This window comes from Apodemus sylvaticus, chromosome 9 (assembly GCF_947179515.1).
Source record: "Apodemus sylvaticus chromosome 9, mApoSyl1.1, whole genome shotgun sequence".
Lineage (NCBI taxonomy): Eukaryota > Metazoa > Chordata > Mammalia > Rodentia > Muridae > Apodemus > Apodemus sylvaticus.
The window spans coordinates 77356533-77374811 of record NC_067480.1 but is presented as its reverse complement, the minus strand read 5'-3'; the positions used below and the strand labels follow the sequence as shown (position 1 = coordinate 77374811).

At 46.9% G+C, this 18279-nt stretch overlaps 1 protein-coding gene across 1 annotated transcript in view; it reads right to left on the bottom strand.

Moving 5' to 3' along the window:
- The window catches only part of Rftn1 (raftlin, lipid raft linker 1), a 208808-nt gene that overhangs the window by 37912 nt on the left and 152617 nt on the right, over nucleotides 1-18279 (bottom strand). The window contains exon 7 of the mRNA XM_052191941.1: nucleotides 5959-6074. Within this exon, the coding sequence (XP_052047901.1) occupies nucleotides 5959-6074 (116 nt within the window). The remainder of the gene's footprint in view (nucleotides 1-5958; nucleotides 6075-18279) is intronic.

Below are 18279 nucleotides of genomic sequence, written 5' to 3'. Positions count from 1 at the left end.
AAAGCAGCATCCAGCTGTTTGCCCAACAATCAGGTAGCATAGCCTAACCACGCCAACACAGAATATTGCCAACAAAAGAGTCTGTGTGACTCTGTTCCTTTAACACTTCCTGTGACCCTTCTTTGTCAGTGTGTGCAGAATAATATGAGGTTGTAACAGTAAGGACCCAGTGGGGACAGGGACACTGCAGCTACTGAGTCTTTTCTCTCCTTTATCCCCATCACTGACTCTGCTGAGATCACATCCTTTTCTCTATCACTTTAGGAACAAACACATTTGTTTCTCTGGGGGAGACAAATGTGAGAAAAGCATTACTCACATTCTGTACAGTTCCTCTCTTTCGCTTGAACAATCCCTAAATAACAGCTCTTTGGTCTGCGTAACTATTACTAAACCTTGCTTGGCTACGCGCCTGCCCTCCCCTCCCTGCTGCCCCTTAGCAATGCCTGACCAGGAGAGATGTCTTTTGGTCAGGATCACTAATGTCCTTAATTCATTCCCTGTATCCTTGGCAACTGACAATCATGAACCCGAAAGGGAAACTTTCCTCTCCCTTTGGTTTCTAGGCTACAGGCCCCTCTACCAAAATCTCATCCCCACCCCAGTAAAAATCTTGTACTGTCATGTGGACGCTCATTCCCTAACCTGTCCTTCCTCCTCTTTGAAGAACCTGGAAATGGGAAGTATGGGATTGCTAAATTGGAGGGGGGTACTTCAAAGTTTAGTAGATGTTGGTGATCTGCCTTCCAAGGCATCCTTAACTTTAGAGATGAGCCCTACTGCCCAGGAAAGGTGTTCAGATGTATGATCTAAGACCCTGGAGTGTCATGGTCAAGGTGTGTGGGGTGGGTGGGGGTGAGAACACGGGACTGGATAAAAGCCACAGTTCTGAGAAGGATGCTAACATGGACCTGAGGTTCCCTGAGATCTGGCCAGGCCTCCTGCACACTGTGGCTTGCTCTGGGGTGGGAAAGGACAGAGTTACCATTAGAGAGAGATTCGTATCTTACTTTCTGGTCTTTTCATAGGAATGATGATTCACAGAAAATCATCCGAACCACAGGGAAAAGGCAGAGATCTCTTGACTGTGGTACCCAAAAGTATGAATTTAAGCCAAAACAGTTTTCTTGGAGAAAAATTGTGGCAATAAAAAACATGCCAGAGAGCTTGAAAAGAACAAATATTGGCCCTTTTGTCTAAGCCAAAAGTGGTAAATTCTAGATGCCACAAAAATGGAACTTACACTCTGGTAAATTCATGTGGTAAACCCTCACATGAATATTTAAAGAGCTGGTTGGGCGCCTTTACAAAGGAAGACTGATGACCATGACTCCTAAGGAGGTCACAGAGAACAAGTTAGCAGAGTCATGACATTGCAAAGGGGTTTCTAGATGGAGGAGAGTCACTTACAGGAAAGCACCTCATGTGGTCTCTCAGGACTGCCTGGACTGAGGTGGAGATCTACACAGTGGAACAGAAAGCGTGTCTGAAACCGACGCAGTTTGGTCCTCCTTGGAGTCAGGAGAAAAGTCTCTGGGGCTTATCAATGGATACTCCAGCCTTTCTAAGACTGGGATCATGTGACTGCCACCTTATACAGGAAACCTTCTGAGACACCAATGCTGGATGACCTTCCCAATGTAAGACAACGTAACCCTAACTTGAAATGTCTCGACAGAAGCCAGGTGTGGGGGGGGGGGGAGGGGGAGAAGGGGACAGGCCTGCAACTTCACCATCACAGCACAAACACCTCGAGTTCAAGGACAGCCTGGACGACAAAGGGAAACCTGGTCTTGAAAATGAAGGGCTGGGAAGGAAGCTCAAGAGCCGCCTGTTTACCTAGGCCCTGGTTTCGTCTCCTAAACCACTAAACGCATGAACGTTGGAATATGGAACCTGGGGTAACTTAAATCTGTGTTCCCAAGCTGTGGTCTCTCAAGACAGCTCCAGAATAAACTCTCTCTTATCCCCTTTAAGATGAGAGCTGTGGTTTTTGTGTTGACAATGGCGTCTAGATTCTTCTGGGCCACATCATCTAGACACGCAGACTCTGAGGGCTCTCAGTCTACCAGTCTCTCCCCCTTTGTCTTGCTCTGCGTTTGCTTTTTGGACCATTTAGTCTTTTACTCAGACTGTAGGTAGGAAATCCCCCTACAAATGTCCTAGAGGGGCTCTCATCCTCATCCTAAGTACCTGGCATTTTAGGCCATGGCTTTACAACTGAAGCTGACACAACTATTTTCTTCTTCTTTCCTTGAGACCTAGTTTTAGTGTAGAACCTGGCACCGTCGCCCCTGGCAATCCCTGTAGTTGCCCTCACACACTCCCTAGCCCAAATTCCTTCTAGACTAAGACCAAGGCAGTAGGTGGAGACTCGTCATGAGTGACAGCAAGCAATTGATGGGCTATTGTATAATAGCAGCTCTGTGCCAGGGCCGACAGTCATGGGTTCTCGCTGCACTTCCTCCTTGTGGGAGGGGATTAGAATAGAGTCTTACTGCATAACCCAGACTGGCGTTGAAGTCTGAGCAATCCTCAAGCCTCACTCCTAAGAGCCAGGATTATAAATCCAGGTCACGATACCAGACTATAGAGTTTCTTTAATGTCTCAGCTCTGGGACGTCATTGCCAGCATCCACTGACCAAACTGAAAAGTAGAAAGAGAAAGGGAGTGGTTTTCCTCTACACTGAGCAGTTGAGCTGGGAACTGGAGGGTCACGCCTGCACAGGTTCCTGGTCGGCTTCCTGCTCTTAATGAGTGGCATTGTCTTAGGGCTGAGAGCAGCCAGCCAGGTTCCCTGGAGAAGTGTGTGTGTGTGTGTGTGTGTGTGTGTGTGTGCAAAAAGAAAGCAAAACATAGTGTCAGAATTGGAACAGGGCTGAGGGCAGGGCCGGGAATAAATGGACAGGCCAGATCTCACCAGTAAGAATGAAGAGAAAGCTGACAATAACATCTCAGAGTCATGTAACAGGCCTGGCAGAAATGAGGGTATTCTGAAGAAACATTTGTGTCATGCTGGAGAGACAGCTCAGAAGTTAAGAGCACTGGCTGTTCTTCCATACATTCTGAGTTCAATTCCCAGCAACCACATGGTGGCTCATAACCATCTATAATGAGATAAGTAATAACACCTATAATAATCTTCTGGTCTGCAGGCATGCATGCAGTCAGAGTGTTGTATACATAATAAATACATCTTTTAAAGAAAAAGAAAAGAAAAGAAAGAAGCATTTATGTCTCTCAATCAGAAATAATGGACCCCAAGGAAATGGGAAGTCCCCCCCCCCCCAGAAATTTCATGCTGGGAAGGAAAGGGCCCCAGCCAGAAAGGAACTTCACTCCCAAAGAGAGATTTCACACGAACCTATCTTTCCACTTTACAGGACAAGACAGTGATACTAGGCCGTGATAACTTGATCAGGACCGATCGGACTGTGTCTTCGTTTGCTTCCTATTGTGGGATAAAGGTCACTATCAAAAGCAATGTGTGCAGTAAAGGGTTTATTTGACTCCAGTTTATAGTCTTTCATTGTGGAAGTCAGGGCAGTAACTCGAAGTCGGAACCAGACAGCACAAAATAAAGAAGAGGCCATGGAGGGGTGCTGCTTACTGGCTTGCTCCCCATGGTCTGCTTAGCTAGTTTGTGACATACCTCAGGGCCAACCCGACTAGACACACCACCACCCACAATCCAATCTGACAGGGACATTTTCTCAACTGAGGCTCCATTTTCTCAGATGATTCTTACTTCTGTCAAACTGACAACCATCTAACCCACGCAGACCTTACCTTTTGACCCTCTTTCCACTATTGCCACATTAAATAAATTTCCTGGTTTTGTTTGCTCAGTTTTTCCTGGATTACATTATTAATCTGACTCATGTAATTGGCTTATTGAGCATGGATGGCCTAACCTGGCTTGGGGCATGGGTTGTAACCCCCAACTTTGATAATATTCAGAGCCCAGGAGGTGAGGGGATAGCCTGGAAGAACAGTGCTTGTCATAAAACAGGGTCAACCAGAAGGAAAGAGGAACTGTTATGTTTGGAGCTGGAGGGCTGATGAGGCCATAGGCACCTGCAGCAGCCTTCCTCAGGGCTGCAATAAAGGGGATTGGAGAGCCCCTGAGGAGAGCCTAAGATGGCAGAATTCTAGGACAGATGACACCCTAATCCACAGTTCCCTAAGGAAGTTTACAGGCCCCAGTTACTGCAACATCTGAAGGCTACCAGTGACATACCCACTGCTACCTCGAGTATAATGAATACACCGTAAATAAATGTATCCCTCCACCCCACTCTCTAAGTCCCTCACCAGCAAGATGTCTTCCCCTCTTCCTGGGAATGCAATACTTCCCTCCTTCTCCTGCCAGGACTAGAGGCAGCCCGACTGCAGACACGTATTATTACCGTACAGCATGAGACCCTCCCCTTCTCAAACCTGTAAGAAGGGACCCCGCTCTCTCACACAGGCCTGAAACTCTCCTCAGAGCCCCTGACATGTTACCCACCTATGGCACGTATGTCTATGGTGCTACTAACTATTCTAATAAATTTCTCATCGAAAACAATGGTCTGCCTCGGTGTCCCTTTGAAATCCAAACCATCACCTTTCAGGTACCTGTTCAGGCTTAAGGAAGAAAAAGCTTTCTGTTGGCTAAATAGTGGTATGGGAAGATATAGCTAGCTAGATTCAGGGCAGCATGAACGGGCTCAAGCTCACCCGTGTGTCCCAGAGAGAGGCTGACTATGGTTCAGAGACGGTGTCCGATGGAGCCTCTTCAGAAGGTCAAGCCTTCTGCAATCCTGTTCCCAGGGAATGCCCACTGTGCTGGTATAAGCTAGAAGGGTTGGAGTTTCATTTTTCAACCAGAAAAAGTAATCACCTAACAGGGTAGCATGCGTGCAAATTCTTGGGCCTGGCCTCAGAGATAGTGTTAGTGGCTGAATATTTTGTGCCCTACCTAAATTTATCTTCAGTGTAGAGTTGGGGCCTCTAAAAAGCAATTGTGGTTAACTATGGTCACACAAGAGTGGGTCCCTGATCCATTGGGATTAATGTCCTAAGAGACACCAGAGAGCTCATTGGCTCTTGCCCATAAGCAGACTCAAGTGAGTAGCTTGTCTACAAGCCAGATGAGAGCTTTGAAGAGAAGCAGCAGGAATGGAACCCTGACCTTGAACCTCCCAGTCTCCTGAAAGGTCAAAATTCCATCTGTGGTATTTTGTCATAGTGTTTCCAGATGGAAGGAAACTTCTAGGGTGGGATCCAAATATCTGTGCTTGAGAAACTCTGCATACGCCTTAGACAAATGGTCACTCTCAAGAAACACTGGTCTAGTGATGGCTGAGACAGGCCTAAAACATCCATACTTCATAGTTGGAGGAAATCAAGGAGATCTTAGAGAGAAGACAAGTCCAAAGATACGAGACTTGAATTCTCCTGCCCAGAGCCAATGGCTCATGGACATCACTTTCCAAATATATCCTGCGGCACTTGACACAAAACCTGTGAAAAAGATATTTATCTCGTTTACTCACTGAGAACTGGGAGCTCCCATTCATTTCTTCCAAGGATGGCTTGCAGGGGATAGGCAGAGCTGCTACCTCTGAAAACCTAACATAGCTCTTACTCTGACAATATTATGAACAGGCCTCTTATATCATCTGTGTTTACAGTGATATGCAAATTAACAGTAGGTGACTCTCTTTCCACCCAGTGGTCTGACATATGCAAAAATACACGCTTTTCCTGTAGAAAGAGAAAACTGGAGTCCTCCCCACCCTGGAGGCAGGGTATAAAAGAATTAAGAGGGTCCCCCCACCCCAGGGTTTGCCCAGGTGAACTCCCTTTCAGAAGAAAGGCACAGCTGGGCACCAGCCTTGTAGTCAGCTGGAGCAAGGCATGAAACAATCTCTCCCCAGACAAAAGCAGCAGCGGGGCAGCTCCACACTTACTTCCAGGACTGTCCATTGTTCTACAACAATAGCATCGTAGCCCTGTGTGGTTTTGCTATCTTCTGTGGAAACAGCTTCAAAGATGAATACTCCATCTGTCAGGCCATAGAAGGAGTCTGTGGAAAGAAAAACAACAAAAAAACCGGTTGGGCGGGAGACGTAAGCTGTCTGTGGCAGAAGTCTTACAAACAGTAAAAATCCTCACCGCGTTCATTAATAATCCCAATCAGAACATCTTTTCCGCGCGTTAATTAAAGACGGCATACACAGCCGCAGAGTCTAGCCCCATCAGGATGAATGAGACTAATTTACCTCACACTTTTGAATAATATCCTTGATTTTATGAGCCCAAATTTCATCATCGGCAATCACCGTCGGATTCACGTGCTCCAGTGAGTTCATGCTCCAGTGTCAGGATGTACTGGGAAGAACTCACCCAGGGCAAAACGCAGCCGCTTACACAGATTTTAGAGGAAAACGCTTGTCAGTTGTGCTCTGGGTGTGTTAATTCTGGGGTGTGTAGTGTGGTTGCTGTACCAAGGATGCTTCCAGCAGCCTTGTCCTGAGCCAGGGTTCAGGAGAGGGCTTCCCAAATGATTTACCACTGATAACATTCCCGGGGCACTGCTGGACGAGAGTGGGTCTTGTGTACACTCGCTACTTCCCAACAAGACTACTTAGGATGGTTGGTGTTATGTAAGAGTGTCTTACTGATAGGGTCTAAAGGGGCATAGGGCAGAGCCTCAGCCACACAGGACATGTACCTGCTGCCTTCTTTTAGACTGTGGTGCAGTCTGTCCTTGATTCATTCAGATGAGACTAAGAGAAAGAAGAGTAATTTAAATTCTGGTGGCCTGAGTCCAGGCAAGGGTCCCTTTTAGAGATGGTCGTCTCATCTGTGACACTAGGATCTGGATGGATGACCCTCTTTGCCCTACAGTCTGTTGTGCAAACATTGCTCATGTCAATGAACTGAAGCTCTGGCCCCAGCTCTGACTCTGGAAGAAGAAGAAGCTTCAGGGTACTCTGCTGCCTCCTCTTACTCCAGATCTGCACACAGGGACAGCCAGGCAGCAGGCGAGAGCCAACCAGAAACAGAACTTGCCAGCACTTGGGTCGTGGGCTTCTACCCTCAAGAAACGGGGAGAACTATGTGCCTACTACTTACTGAAGCCACCTACGCCGTGGGCTTACAGGCATTCACAACCCAGCTTTTATGAACATTTGGGATTTTGAACTCAGGTCCCCATGTTTACAAAGAAAAAGCTTTTCCTATCAAACGTTTAGTAGTTTTTAAAAAGTGTTTTATAAATAATGCTTACAGATAAATACTCTTGATGGACTTTGATCATTGTTCATGCGAGACTAAAGAAACAAGCTGGGAGGGTGTCCAAAAGATGGCCTTTCTGGGGTGGGCTCTTCAGACTCGATTAAATTGCTCTCTATGCTGTGGAGATACAATTCATCTAACGCTGTCAGAGGTCCTCCACCCTTGTACCTCTGCAGGCACCGAGCGTTTTCTTTTCAAAATTTGCCAATTTGATAAACAAAAGAAACTGATCTTTTCTTTTTTCAACATTTTCTAGCGATAGAGAATTAACATCAAGTTTGGGTACTTTGTTCATTTTTATTAAGATTTTAGAGGTTTTAGGTATTGAGAAAAAATTTATAGGTAAATAGTAAGTTCATCCCTTTGTTTATTTTTGTTGTTGAAAATAAGTTTCTCCTGCTACTGAGTTTTTTATTTTATTTGGAGAACAGAGAGCTGTAGATTGCTGTGTGCTGACAATTTTGAGTCCTTTTCTTTGAGACTTCTAGCAAACGCTGGCACTTCCATGAATGTCAGAGAGGGAGTCAAAGGCTCCTTTGTCTCCCTTCCCTTTCTGTAACAAAGAAAATTATCATGATTGTGATTTATCTTATTACAAGATGTTCTCAAACAGTCACTGAAAAGTATCAGTGGGTCCTGGGGTCTTGCTGGGCAGCTAGCCCAGCCAGATGGCAAGGCCAGGCTCTGCAAGAGACTGGTTCAAAATCACGGTAGAGTGGTGGAGGGAAGACCCCTGAAGTTTGTCACCTGCACGTACTACTGCCATACACAGACAGCCCTCTCTCTCTCTCTCTCTCCACACACACACACACACACACACACACACACACACAGTAACGCACTTTCTTATACACATTCACACACATACACACACACTCTCACACACACATACACAATAGTCATCACAAAAAATAGTTAAATGATCAAATTCTATATTATTCTAAAAAAATGCCATGAGAATTTAATCAGAGAATACTTAAGAAACAATATTGGGGGCGGTGGGGGGGGAATACAGACACAAGAGTGTCATTTGGGCCAATTGTGAATTTTTAAAATTATTTGTGTGTCTGTGTGTACACGTATGTGTGTGAGTGACCACAGAAGGTTTGGGGTCTGAGTTAGAGGCACTGGGAGTTGCCTGACATGATCACAGACTCTCAGGGTAAGGGCACGGGTCTCAGGGTAAAGCAGTAATTGCTCCTAACTGCTGAGTACTTGTTCCATTCCAAAGTTGCATTTTGTTTCTTTTTAAATAAAAAAAAAACATTTAGATTAATAAACTTTGAGGAACAAAATAAAAAATGGTCATGAACGGTGGAATTAAGGATAATTAAAATTTTATTTTCGGTCTTCTTGCAAGATTAATAAAAGGGGCACCGTGGGTAAACAAATAACACAGAAAAAAATAATTTCCTTTGTCTTCTATGTGTCACTTGAAGGCAGAACTATGCTCAGAGTTTTAGAAAGAAAAAAAAAAACCGAGGTTCAACACAATAAGACTAACCTTCCTGAGTGACTCCTAGAAATGAAAGACTGGACCTCAGAAGGGCAAGCGGAAACACCCTGCCCACCCCACAGGGCCGCCCCACCCCCTCCTTCATTCTGACATCTATGAATCTGGCTACTATAGGCCAGCTGTGCTCTGGAGAGCTGGTGAATAAAATACAGTCAGAGCAACCTTAGAACTTATCAGGCAGTGAGGGGGAGAGGCTCAGTAACAGAAATGTAAATGGATTGAGGGACTGAGGGTGTGGGCCATGGAGGTGGCTGTTTATCAGAGGGCTGTTCAAAGGAGGGCTCCCTGTTCCGAGTAGAGACAATATGGCGGCTAGCTCTGTACACTTGACACCATCTACAAGTGTCAATCAGGGACTGTCTAGGTCAGGTCAGCCTGTGGGTATTGGGGTATTAGTCTGATTACTTTGAGAAGAGAAGAAGTGCATACTGTGGGTGGCATTATTCCCGAAGCAGGGAATCCCGAAATGCATAAGACTTCAGTGATCTGGAAACGAGCACAGCCGGCACTGAATCTGTTCTCAGCTCTCTACTGTAGATGTGTGTACTGTGACTGCCTGCTGTGAGTTCCCGCTGCCATCTTGACTCCCTGGCTAGGATGGACTGTAATCTGGCATGGTGAGCCAAATAAGCCTTAGGATGCTTTGTCTGGTACTTTATTACAACAGGAAAAGACACTAAGACATAAGTGAATGCACTAAGCCATCAAGTCATATGGATTTATAGGATTTGTGAGTTCCTGGCAGAAAGGGGACAGCCTGCATGCAAATTCAGATTTGGGGGCAGGCATTCAATTACAGATGAAATGCAGACTCCTAAGAAGAGATTTGGGGCTCAGGTGGGAGAGGAACAGTAAGGAGACTTCTCCAAGTGGCTCAGGTAAAGAGATAACAGTAGGAGAGATGCAGAGCGGAATCCATGGGTGTGTGGTTGAATTTGACCACTTATGTCTCTGTGACCACTCTGAAAGGACATGCCTCAGGTAGCCAGTTGTGTCCAGGAAGATGAAGACACATGAAACAGAGCTGCCCCAGAGGAGCCAATGGACTCGGAAACGGCATTGCTGTGGCAATCGCTACCTGCTCAACCTCGATGAAGTGAATGAGGCCAGTGTGCTTGCTCCGCTTGGGGTTGGTCCTTGTCTTGAGTGCTAAAGATGCTCGAACAGCCCAACGGAGCCATGATTGTGGGAGGAATTCTTGGAGCACCAGCAGCTTTGTTCACACTCCTTTCATTATTCCCCCATGAGTGAGCTAACAATCCCCCAGTCTGGAGTCTACCATGAACCCTCCTCAGCAAGGACCAAGCTTTCAAACTTGTCCCAGAGTGCAAGGTTGCTGGCCTCCAAAGGACATTTAGCACAGAAAACCAGGGAGAAGCATTCTGCAGCTGAACAGCCTTGTAGGTACCCCAAGGCCCCAGGATAAGCATGGCCTAAGGTCCAGTTCAACCTTAAGTTCTCGGCAACACTCCAGGGGAGAGCCCCTGCCACAGAAGAAGCACCCAGCTCCTTAAGACAAGCTTCCTCATTCCTGACATATGGGTGTTCAATGCTGGTAGAGACACAGTAGTTCCTCCAGGATCGTACCGCACAGGTACACAGTTTTTCTAGACCTCTACGAAATGTCAGAAGTGGCTCTTTGCCTCCGCAGGGTCCATTTCTGTGGAGTCAACCAACAGTAGACAGAAAATCTGTGTGGAACGAAAACACCCCCTTTCTCTGCCACTATGGCCCAGCAAACCACTTGCTCTGCATTTACACGGAAGGAATTAAATAGTATAAGTCATCCTGCGGTGATTTAAAGTACACAGAGGGCTATATGTAGTCAGCATCTGCGGATCTGAGCGTTTAAAGAGTTCCCTGAACCAAATCCCATAGATACTGAGGGATGACAGCCATCAGCTTTCCAAAGCCTCTGGCTACATCTTCTCCAACGGAAACCTTCATTCCTTTAAATGCGCATACTGAGCTGTAAGTACTAAAGTGTCCAATTCACCTTAAGTCATATGATCGACTTTAGACTGTCAACAGTACAGCAGAGTTTAGACCCCAAGGAGGATGGGATGAATAGGCTCCTCCGGATGCTCCCCCCACCTGTGTGTCCCATCCCCCACCCCACTGCCCAGCCACTCTCTGCCTCCTTCCCTTCCCCCATGCCTGCTGCTCTACCTTGCTCTCTTGAATCACCTACTTGTCTACAACAAAGCAAGTTCAGAACAGCTGTCAAAACTTGGTCATCTGTGACGGCAGAAAACGGCTGGGCTTTTAAGGAGCCATTGTTTTGATGGACTTGTCTCCTCTCTATCTCAGCCTCCCTGGGATGTATGTCAACACGGGTGTAAGCAGGACCACTTCAGAGTGAAGCCTCCTGATGGAAAAAGGTGCGCATCCTCCATGCTCTGGAACGCATCTTATCGTCACTGCGTCTTTCACTAAGACGCTTTCCTACGGTGCACACAAAAGCCGTGTGCCGAGGCGCTGCATAAATATTTGATGCTAACCTTTTAGCAAAAGGCTACCCTAACATTCCAAGCTTGTGATTTGCAAGCAGGGCATGGGAAAAGATCTGCCACACCATCTCTAGAGGTGAATCCTATGTACAACTCTTGGACATGTAGACTGTCAAGTACAGTACAGACCCAAGATCAGACTGTGGTTTCAGGCTATAAAGTATCTGGGACGAGCACCCTTGGACAGGTGGTCAATTCAGCTAGTCTGATCTTTGCAGGTTTATAAATGAGAGTTATTTGATCTTTGACCAATCTAAGGTAGGACTCAACTGTCCACATTCAGAGGGCTTCCATTTTCCACTTTATGTTGATTTCTGTTGATTCCAGGCCTGGACCCACTCTCTAACTCCATAACCATATCTGCACTGGTAGTTAGGTCATCATGCGATGATCTCCTTCTAACATAAACACTGTTGAACCACCCCCAAATCGCCACTGCTGCCTTCTCTTACCTCCCCCACCCCAGCCCTCCCTGCTTCTGGGCCTGCTACCTTCCTGCATTCTTATTGAGAGGGCCAGTGAAGGCGAGGGCAGCTAGTGAAGGAGAGGGCCGCTCCTTTGCCTTAAGGTCCAAGGTTACAGTCTGTCCTGGGAGGAGGTCAGTGTGGTAGGGCCTGGGGCAGATGCTCACACTGACTGTGCCCTCAGTCAATGCTCAGCTCATTCTCTCTGTTCTATACAGTCTAGGAAGGATCTCAACCCAGTGAATGGTGCCGCTCCCAGTGGATAGGTATCCCCACCTCAGTTAACTTAATCACAGCAATCTCCCACAGGCATGCCCAGAGACATTTCTCCCAGGCGCTTCCAGATAGCATCAAGCTGACAATTGAGATTAATCATCACAGGAAGAAACAGTGTGTGTGAGGCACCCTGTTAGATGGATCAGTTTCCCACTCAGTCCTCCCACAGGGAGTAAGTCATCACTCTTGTTCAGCGTATATAGGAGGAAGGCCACAAAAGTTAAACCAGGGTTAGAGAGATGGCTAAGCAATGAAATCAATGCACACTTTCCCAGGGGACCTGAGTTTAGTCCCCAGCATTCACATCAGGTGGCTTACAACCACCTGCAGCTCCAGCTCCAGGGAATCTGACCTCTGCTCTGTACAGGCACACTCGCGCGCGTAAACACACACACACACACACACACACACACACGAGAATAACTTAAAATAAATCTTGTTTTTTTAAATTAAATAATTTGTACATGTTTATGTGTATTGGCAAGGCCAACCACACATGAAATATAGTTCCATTCCAGCATAAGGAAGTATTGACAGAGCCACTCCAGGAAGCCGAATCGCGTCTGAGGAAACAGGGGCAATGGATTAGGCTCACGAGATCATGGGCTACAGCTGTGAACACTGGACTACATCCCCTCTGCTTTGGAGCTTCAGGTTCAGAAACTATGATACTAAAAACTAAAGGGTGCCAGGCCTGTGTAAGTGTTTACAAGGCATCTGTATGAAGACACAGACATTTTATTTGCTATACATATATTACAGTTTGCATGTGAGATGTCCCTGGAAGCCTCACATACTGAAGATCTGATTGACAGCTGGTGGGGCTTTTATTAAGCAAGTGGGTCCCCAAAACTGAGGCTTCACTGACCAGCTCATGCGATGGCATGTCTGGGAGGTGGCATGGGACTGAAGAGGTGGAGCCTAGCTGGAGGTGGGGGCATCCCCCGTAAGTGCGGACCTTGTCCCCAGACCTTCCGAGCTGCATGCAGTAAACAATTTTCCTAGGTCATGACTTCTGCCATGATCTCTCACCACAGCTCAAAGCCTCAGAGCTTGTCAATCATAGACTGTGGCCTTTAAGAGGGCGAGCTACGACAGACCCTTCCTGCCTATAATGATTTACTCAGGGGAGCTGGGACTGTGATGGAGAGTTAGCTAAAGCAGTACACATATTTCTAACAAGTGTAGCCTGTCTGCCTCAGATGACTAGATCAACGTGGCATCTGAAAAGGTAGCATAAGAACTCACCATTGTTTGTTTGTTTGTTTGAGACAGTTTTTTGTTGTTTTTTTGTTTTTGTTTTTGTTTTGTAGCCCTAGCTATTTTGGAACTGTCTCCGTAGACCAGTTAGGCTCAAACTCAGGGATCGGCCTAAGTGCTGAGATTAAAGGCCTGTGCCACCATGCCTGGATTTGTCTATCTGTCTGTTTGTGATGGCTAATCTTGGTCAACAACTTAACAGGTGGGACTGGCTAAAACCCTGCTGCTGGGCATGTCCAATGAGGCATTTTCTTAGGCTGATTATTGGAAGAGGGTCCCTAAGTCCAGGCTGTCTCTTCTGTGGCACCCCGTTTGCCTCCTTCTGCCGGCTAGCCCTTACCCTCACTGACAAGTTCATCCATCTATTTCTGCAGCCTGCATTTAACTCAACTTCTTCAGGACTCCAGAGACTGAAAAGCAACAGCTCTTCAGCAGTCTTCTAGGACCACAGCCCCAGGTCTGGCACAGTGAGACATCCAGCATCACGGACCAATGACATCCAGCAAACTAGCTGAATGACAAGTTCTTCCAGAGACCCCGGCTACCACAGGTTAGGATGCAGAAGAGGCATCAAGGAGTCTCAAGATGACTTATTTCTTCAAAAGAGCAGAAATAGGAGCCAGATAGATAGCTGTGCTATTAGGAGTGCTGGGCAGTCTTACGAAGGAGCTGAATTTGGACGCTCCCACGTGGTAGCTCACAACCATCTGTGACAGGTAACTCTGTCTTCTTCTAGCTTCCATAGCACCAGATATAGATACGGTGTTCATACAAACATGAAGCCAAAAACTCACACACATAAAATAAATTGCTTAAAGGGGGAGAGGGTCAGGAATAGAGACACACCCAGTTAAGATGACCCATAGCATTGGGCAGTGGTGGCGCACACCTTTAATCCTAGCACTTGGGAGGCAGAGGCAGTCAGAGCTGAGAGTCTGAGGCCAGCATGGTCTAGAGAGTGAGTCAGGGTTACACAGAGAAACTGTCTCAAAAACAAACAAACAAACCAAACCAACAACAACAGCAGCAACCACCTTGTGCAACGTAATGGGCTGATGAGCAAAACGTGTCATCTAGAATGTACTCTAGTCAAGTCTTCATTTGGAAAGCCCTCGAAACTACCTTCAAATTTATAGGAAACAGTGACTAGAAAAACAGGCCCAAACCCACCGAGAGGCGCTGCTAAGCAAGTCACGGTAGGAAGCCCTTCAGTGGATATGAAACTGTGCTCCTTCTAGCATCAAGGTAGGGAAATGGCTCTTCCAAGAAAAAGTAAAGATGTAGTTGCCCTGGCCAGCGCATCGCTGGGCTGAACTCTGCTCCAGTAATCGGCTCTACCCAGGGAGTACTGACGGCCAGGGTAGGAGAGGGAAAGAATGGGGAGGAGAAGACATCAGGGCACGTAGAGAACAAGAGAGAGGGTGCAGAGAGAGCACCAGGGGTTTATAGAAGGAAGTTACCACAGGCAAGTGAGGTACCACACGGGCCATCCAGGAACATGGGGCACTGAAGGGAGTTCCGGGGCAGGAAGGGGAGAGAGAGTGGTGACTACACAGCTTCAAGGCCACTGACAGTGGCAGGGATTTGGCAGGCCCCAAAAGTTAGGCTCTCTTTTCCCAAGAGATCAGGTATCCAGAGTGTCTCAGATGTAAGTGTCCAACCACCTGCTGACCCTGCCCTTGCCTTTGGAACCTACTTAACTCTCCCTGAAAAACCAGCTCAGCACAAGGCTGTCCCTTCTCACCCTTCTAGAAACAGACAGTCTGAAGAGCCTCCAGTGGCCCAGCACCTGCACTGTGAGGTTCATCCCTGATGCTCTCTCTGGTGACTTTGGTGCCCTCCCCTCCTCAACCTCAAGGGCCACCCAAAATCCATCTGAGAGGACAGTTTCCAACCAAGATACCCATCCCTTCCCAACTCTCTCCCATTCCTTTTTTCTCCTTCCCACTTTCTTGACAGCTCCTAGCTGGGAGAACCTGTTTCCATAGCTCTCCCATGGACACCGAGACCCTAGCTCACGGGTCTGTATGTGGATTGCAGGGAAAGACAGGGGCAGGTAATATAAAGAGCCCACCCTCCTCATGTGCCTCTCCTGTGCATTGCCCGAGGGCCTTGGAGTTAGAGAGACAGGGACAGGGCCCAAACAGATAATAAAGATGGCAAATTTTCCTCTTCTCTGAACTCCTGCCCTGAGACAAAGGCCACTGATCACTTTGACAAGTTCAAGGCCTCGTCAGGCCACATCTACCTCAATGTTGTTGGCCAATCAACTTCTTAGTCTTTGCTCAAACTCACCAATCTTAACTTAGGGGATGAGGACATTTCAAAGACCATCAAACCCCTCAGCCCTCAAAGAAAGACAAGATTTCGGGGCCCAGAGTGTCCCCTCTGCTCTGCCAGGAAGGTCTTGCTGGGTGCCTTACTATGTGTTTCTTAATCTCTAACAAAAAGCCCACCCCTTTAAAAGTTAACTCCATCTGAGATGATCCCTGCATCTTTAAATTCCTGCCTTTTAATTTTATAAGTGGCCCAGAAAATGGACCCAGTCAAGGCTCCTAGTCCGTAACGTGCCCATTTGTGTTGCGGTAGTTTTCCAACGCTATTACCTGGTAAAGGAAATCTCAACTCAATCAGTATTTAGACAAGCTATAAGCCTAAGTTGGTCGGATCTCCCACTACTTTACTCTATTCCCATCTAAGTTATCCCATAAAACTTGTGGTTTTATCCAGGCCAAGTCTTCCTTCCCTCTTCTTCCACCTCTCCATTGATCCTCTCTTCTCCTGCCAAAACCTCTCAGCTCAGCTCCTCCTTCCCTCCCTGCCCAATCATTGGCTCTAGTAGCCTTTATTTGAAAAGTTAAGGTGGGGAGAAGGTTCACAAGGCACCTGTATATATGATTAACTTCTCCTCTGCAGCTCCTTCCAGGAGTGGAATTAGCATCAAAATACAAGCCCAGGGCTATCCACCACACATTTGGGCATTAATTAAACAACAACAACCACCACCCAGGACAGGAATGCAAATTTTGGCAGGGAATGAACCCTTCTACATCTGGGAAGAAAAAACCGGAAGCTGGAGTCTGACTATGTATCTCAGTCTCTCAGACTGAGGCCTTGCCTCATTTACAGGATGAAGTTTTCACTAATACTATAGCTCTGTGGAAAATCCTTCTGAGGAGGAATGGATAACCATCTAAAAGTCATGACAGACAGACGACTCTCCCCCTGCTGGGTTATTAGCAAGGATGCTTGGCATGTCTTTTCAATTCTGGGAAAAGGTCAGGTGCCTGTTTTTTCCCTGGCTGGTGGAAACCCTCAGCTTGTTCAGAACAGAGCCACCCTTACCACTAAGGTTACCCTAACTCCCTCTCCTTGCAGCAGAAGGGCACAGTTAAAGCACCACCTTCTGAGGTCTGCTTCAGTGAGTTCTGCACTGCAGAGATATGGGAGTCTCTGCAGAGATATGGGAGGGACTGTGGTCACAGGGGACATTTCACAATTTGTCCTCCAAGGTAAAACAGTGGTTTGCTGTACTTAAAGCCAGGGGCAGCTATAACAGCATTTTACTTGTGGGGCTAATGTAAAGTCCCAGCAAATGTCTGTGCTTTGTGTGCAGGGTTGGAGAGGGCTGTGAGGAAGAGCCCAGAGGGTGACTTAGCCTAGATCTTTAAGCTATCTTCAAGATAGGATCAGTGGCTCTGGGAGCTTACATGGTATTCTCTCTTGTGCTCAGATAATGGAGCCAAAGGCATCCCTTCTGATGCTCCAATTTTGCTAAGAAGAGAAAGACAATTACCCAGGAGCCTCCTGAGTAGCTACTTAACAGTGGTTCATCTTTAAGGTGTTAGCACAATTAGTCATAGGTTTACTGAGGAGAAAGCAAAACCTTGTCTGGCTACCTAGACAATAGAAAAGGAACAGCTATTGCCAGTGTCCCTAAGGAAGCAGGAGTAAATGGGGTCCTCCCTGGCACGCCCAAAACTGATGAAGTAGAACGGAAACAGCCACTTCAAGCACCCCCTGCCCCTGGTGCTTTATGGTGCACTTCCAAACAGCCCATGACAACCCCTGCTTCTGAGGACACTGGAGCCACCCAAGTCTCCAAGGGGTTCCTCATGCATCAAGGAATTACTTGATCTGTTGCTGGGAACTGAAAGTTAACTAAATGTGTCCTCTAGAGCTGTATTGCCAAACCCACTAGCCACATAGAGCTCTCCATATTTAAATGACAAAAGTGAAATGAGCTGTAAAATTTTGTTTCTAAGTCAAAGGTGCCCAAGATGGCTGGTGGCTATGAGATAGCACAATCCAGAACATTCTACCATCACAGAAAGTTCTACTGGATAGCACTGTCCTAGATGCTTTTCTTGGTAGCTCAGACGTTCAGTGTTATTTCCCCGTTCATTACACCTGCTGCCGCTTTAATGACCCACTGGCTGTATCACTGATAGTTAAATAGAAACAAGCAAGGACCTTGCAGCCCAAATTGAGTCCAGTCTGCTTTGTCATCATTTCAGGCTGTAAATCATCCAGAGCCTACACATGCAGAACAGGATCTCTACTCTAAGAAGGCTTACCTGGCCCTTCACAGATAATACAGCGCCCACACTCCACTCTCAGCCCCACTCCTGTCTGGGAAGCTACGCATCATCAACCCTGTTGTCAATGCCTTGTCAGGCTCTGCTGGGATCCACAGGTCCTCCTAAGGCTCTGGCTGACTCACCCCTGCCCAAGCTGGTTCCCCAGCCCTGCACCCCAAATTGCTTCTTTATCTTTGAAGATGACTCAACTCACTGAAATGTTACCCCAAGTCATTTGTTTCTTGACTCAAAAACGTTCCCCACTGTGGACAAACTTTCCATCTGCCTCAAAAGCTGACATCAATACTGCTATTTCAGGATGAAATGAGATGACCCCACATCTAAGGCAGAGTACAGGGACTTGTGTCCCGGCAGCAGCACACCA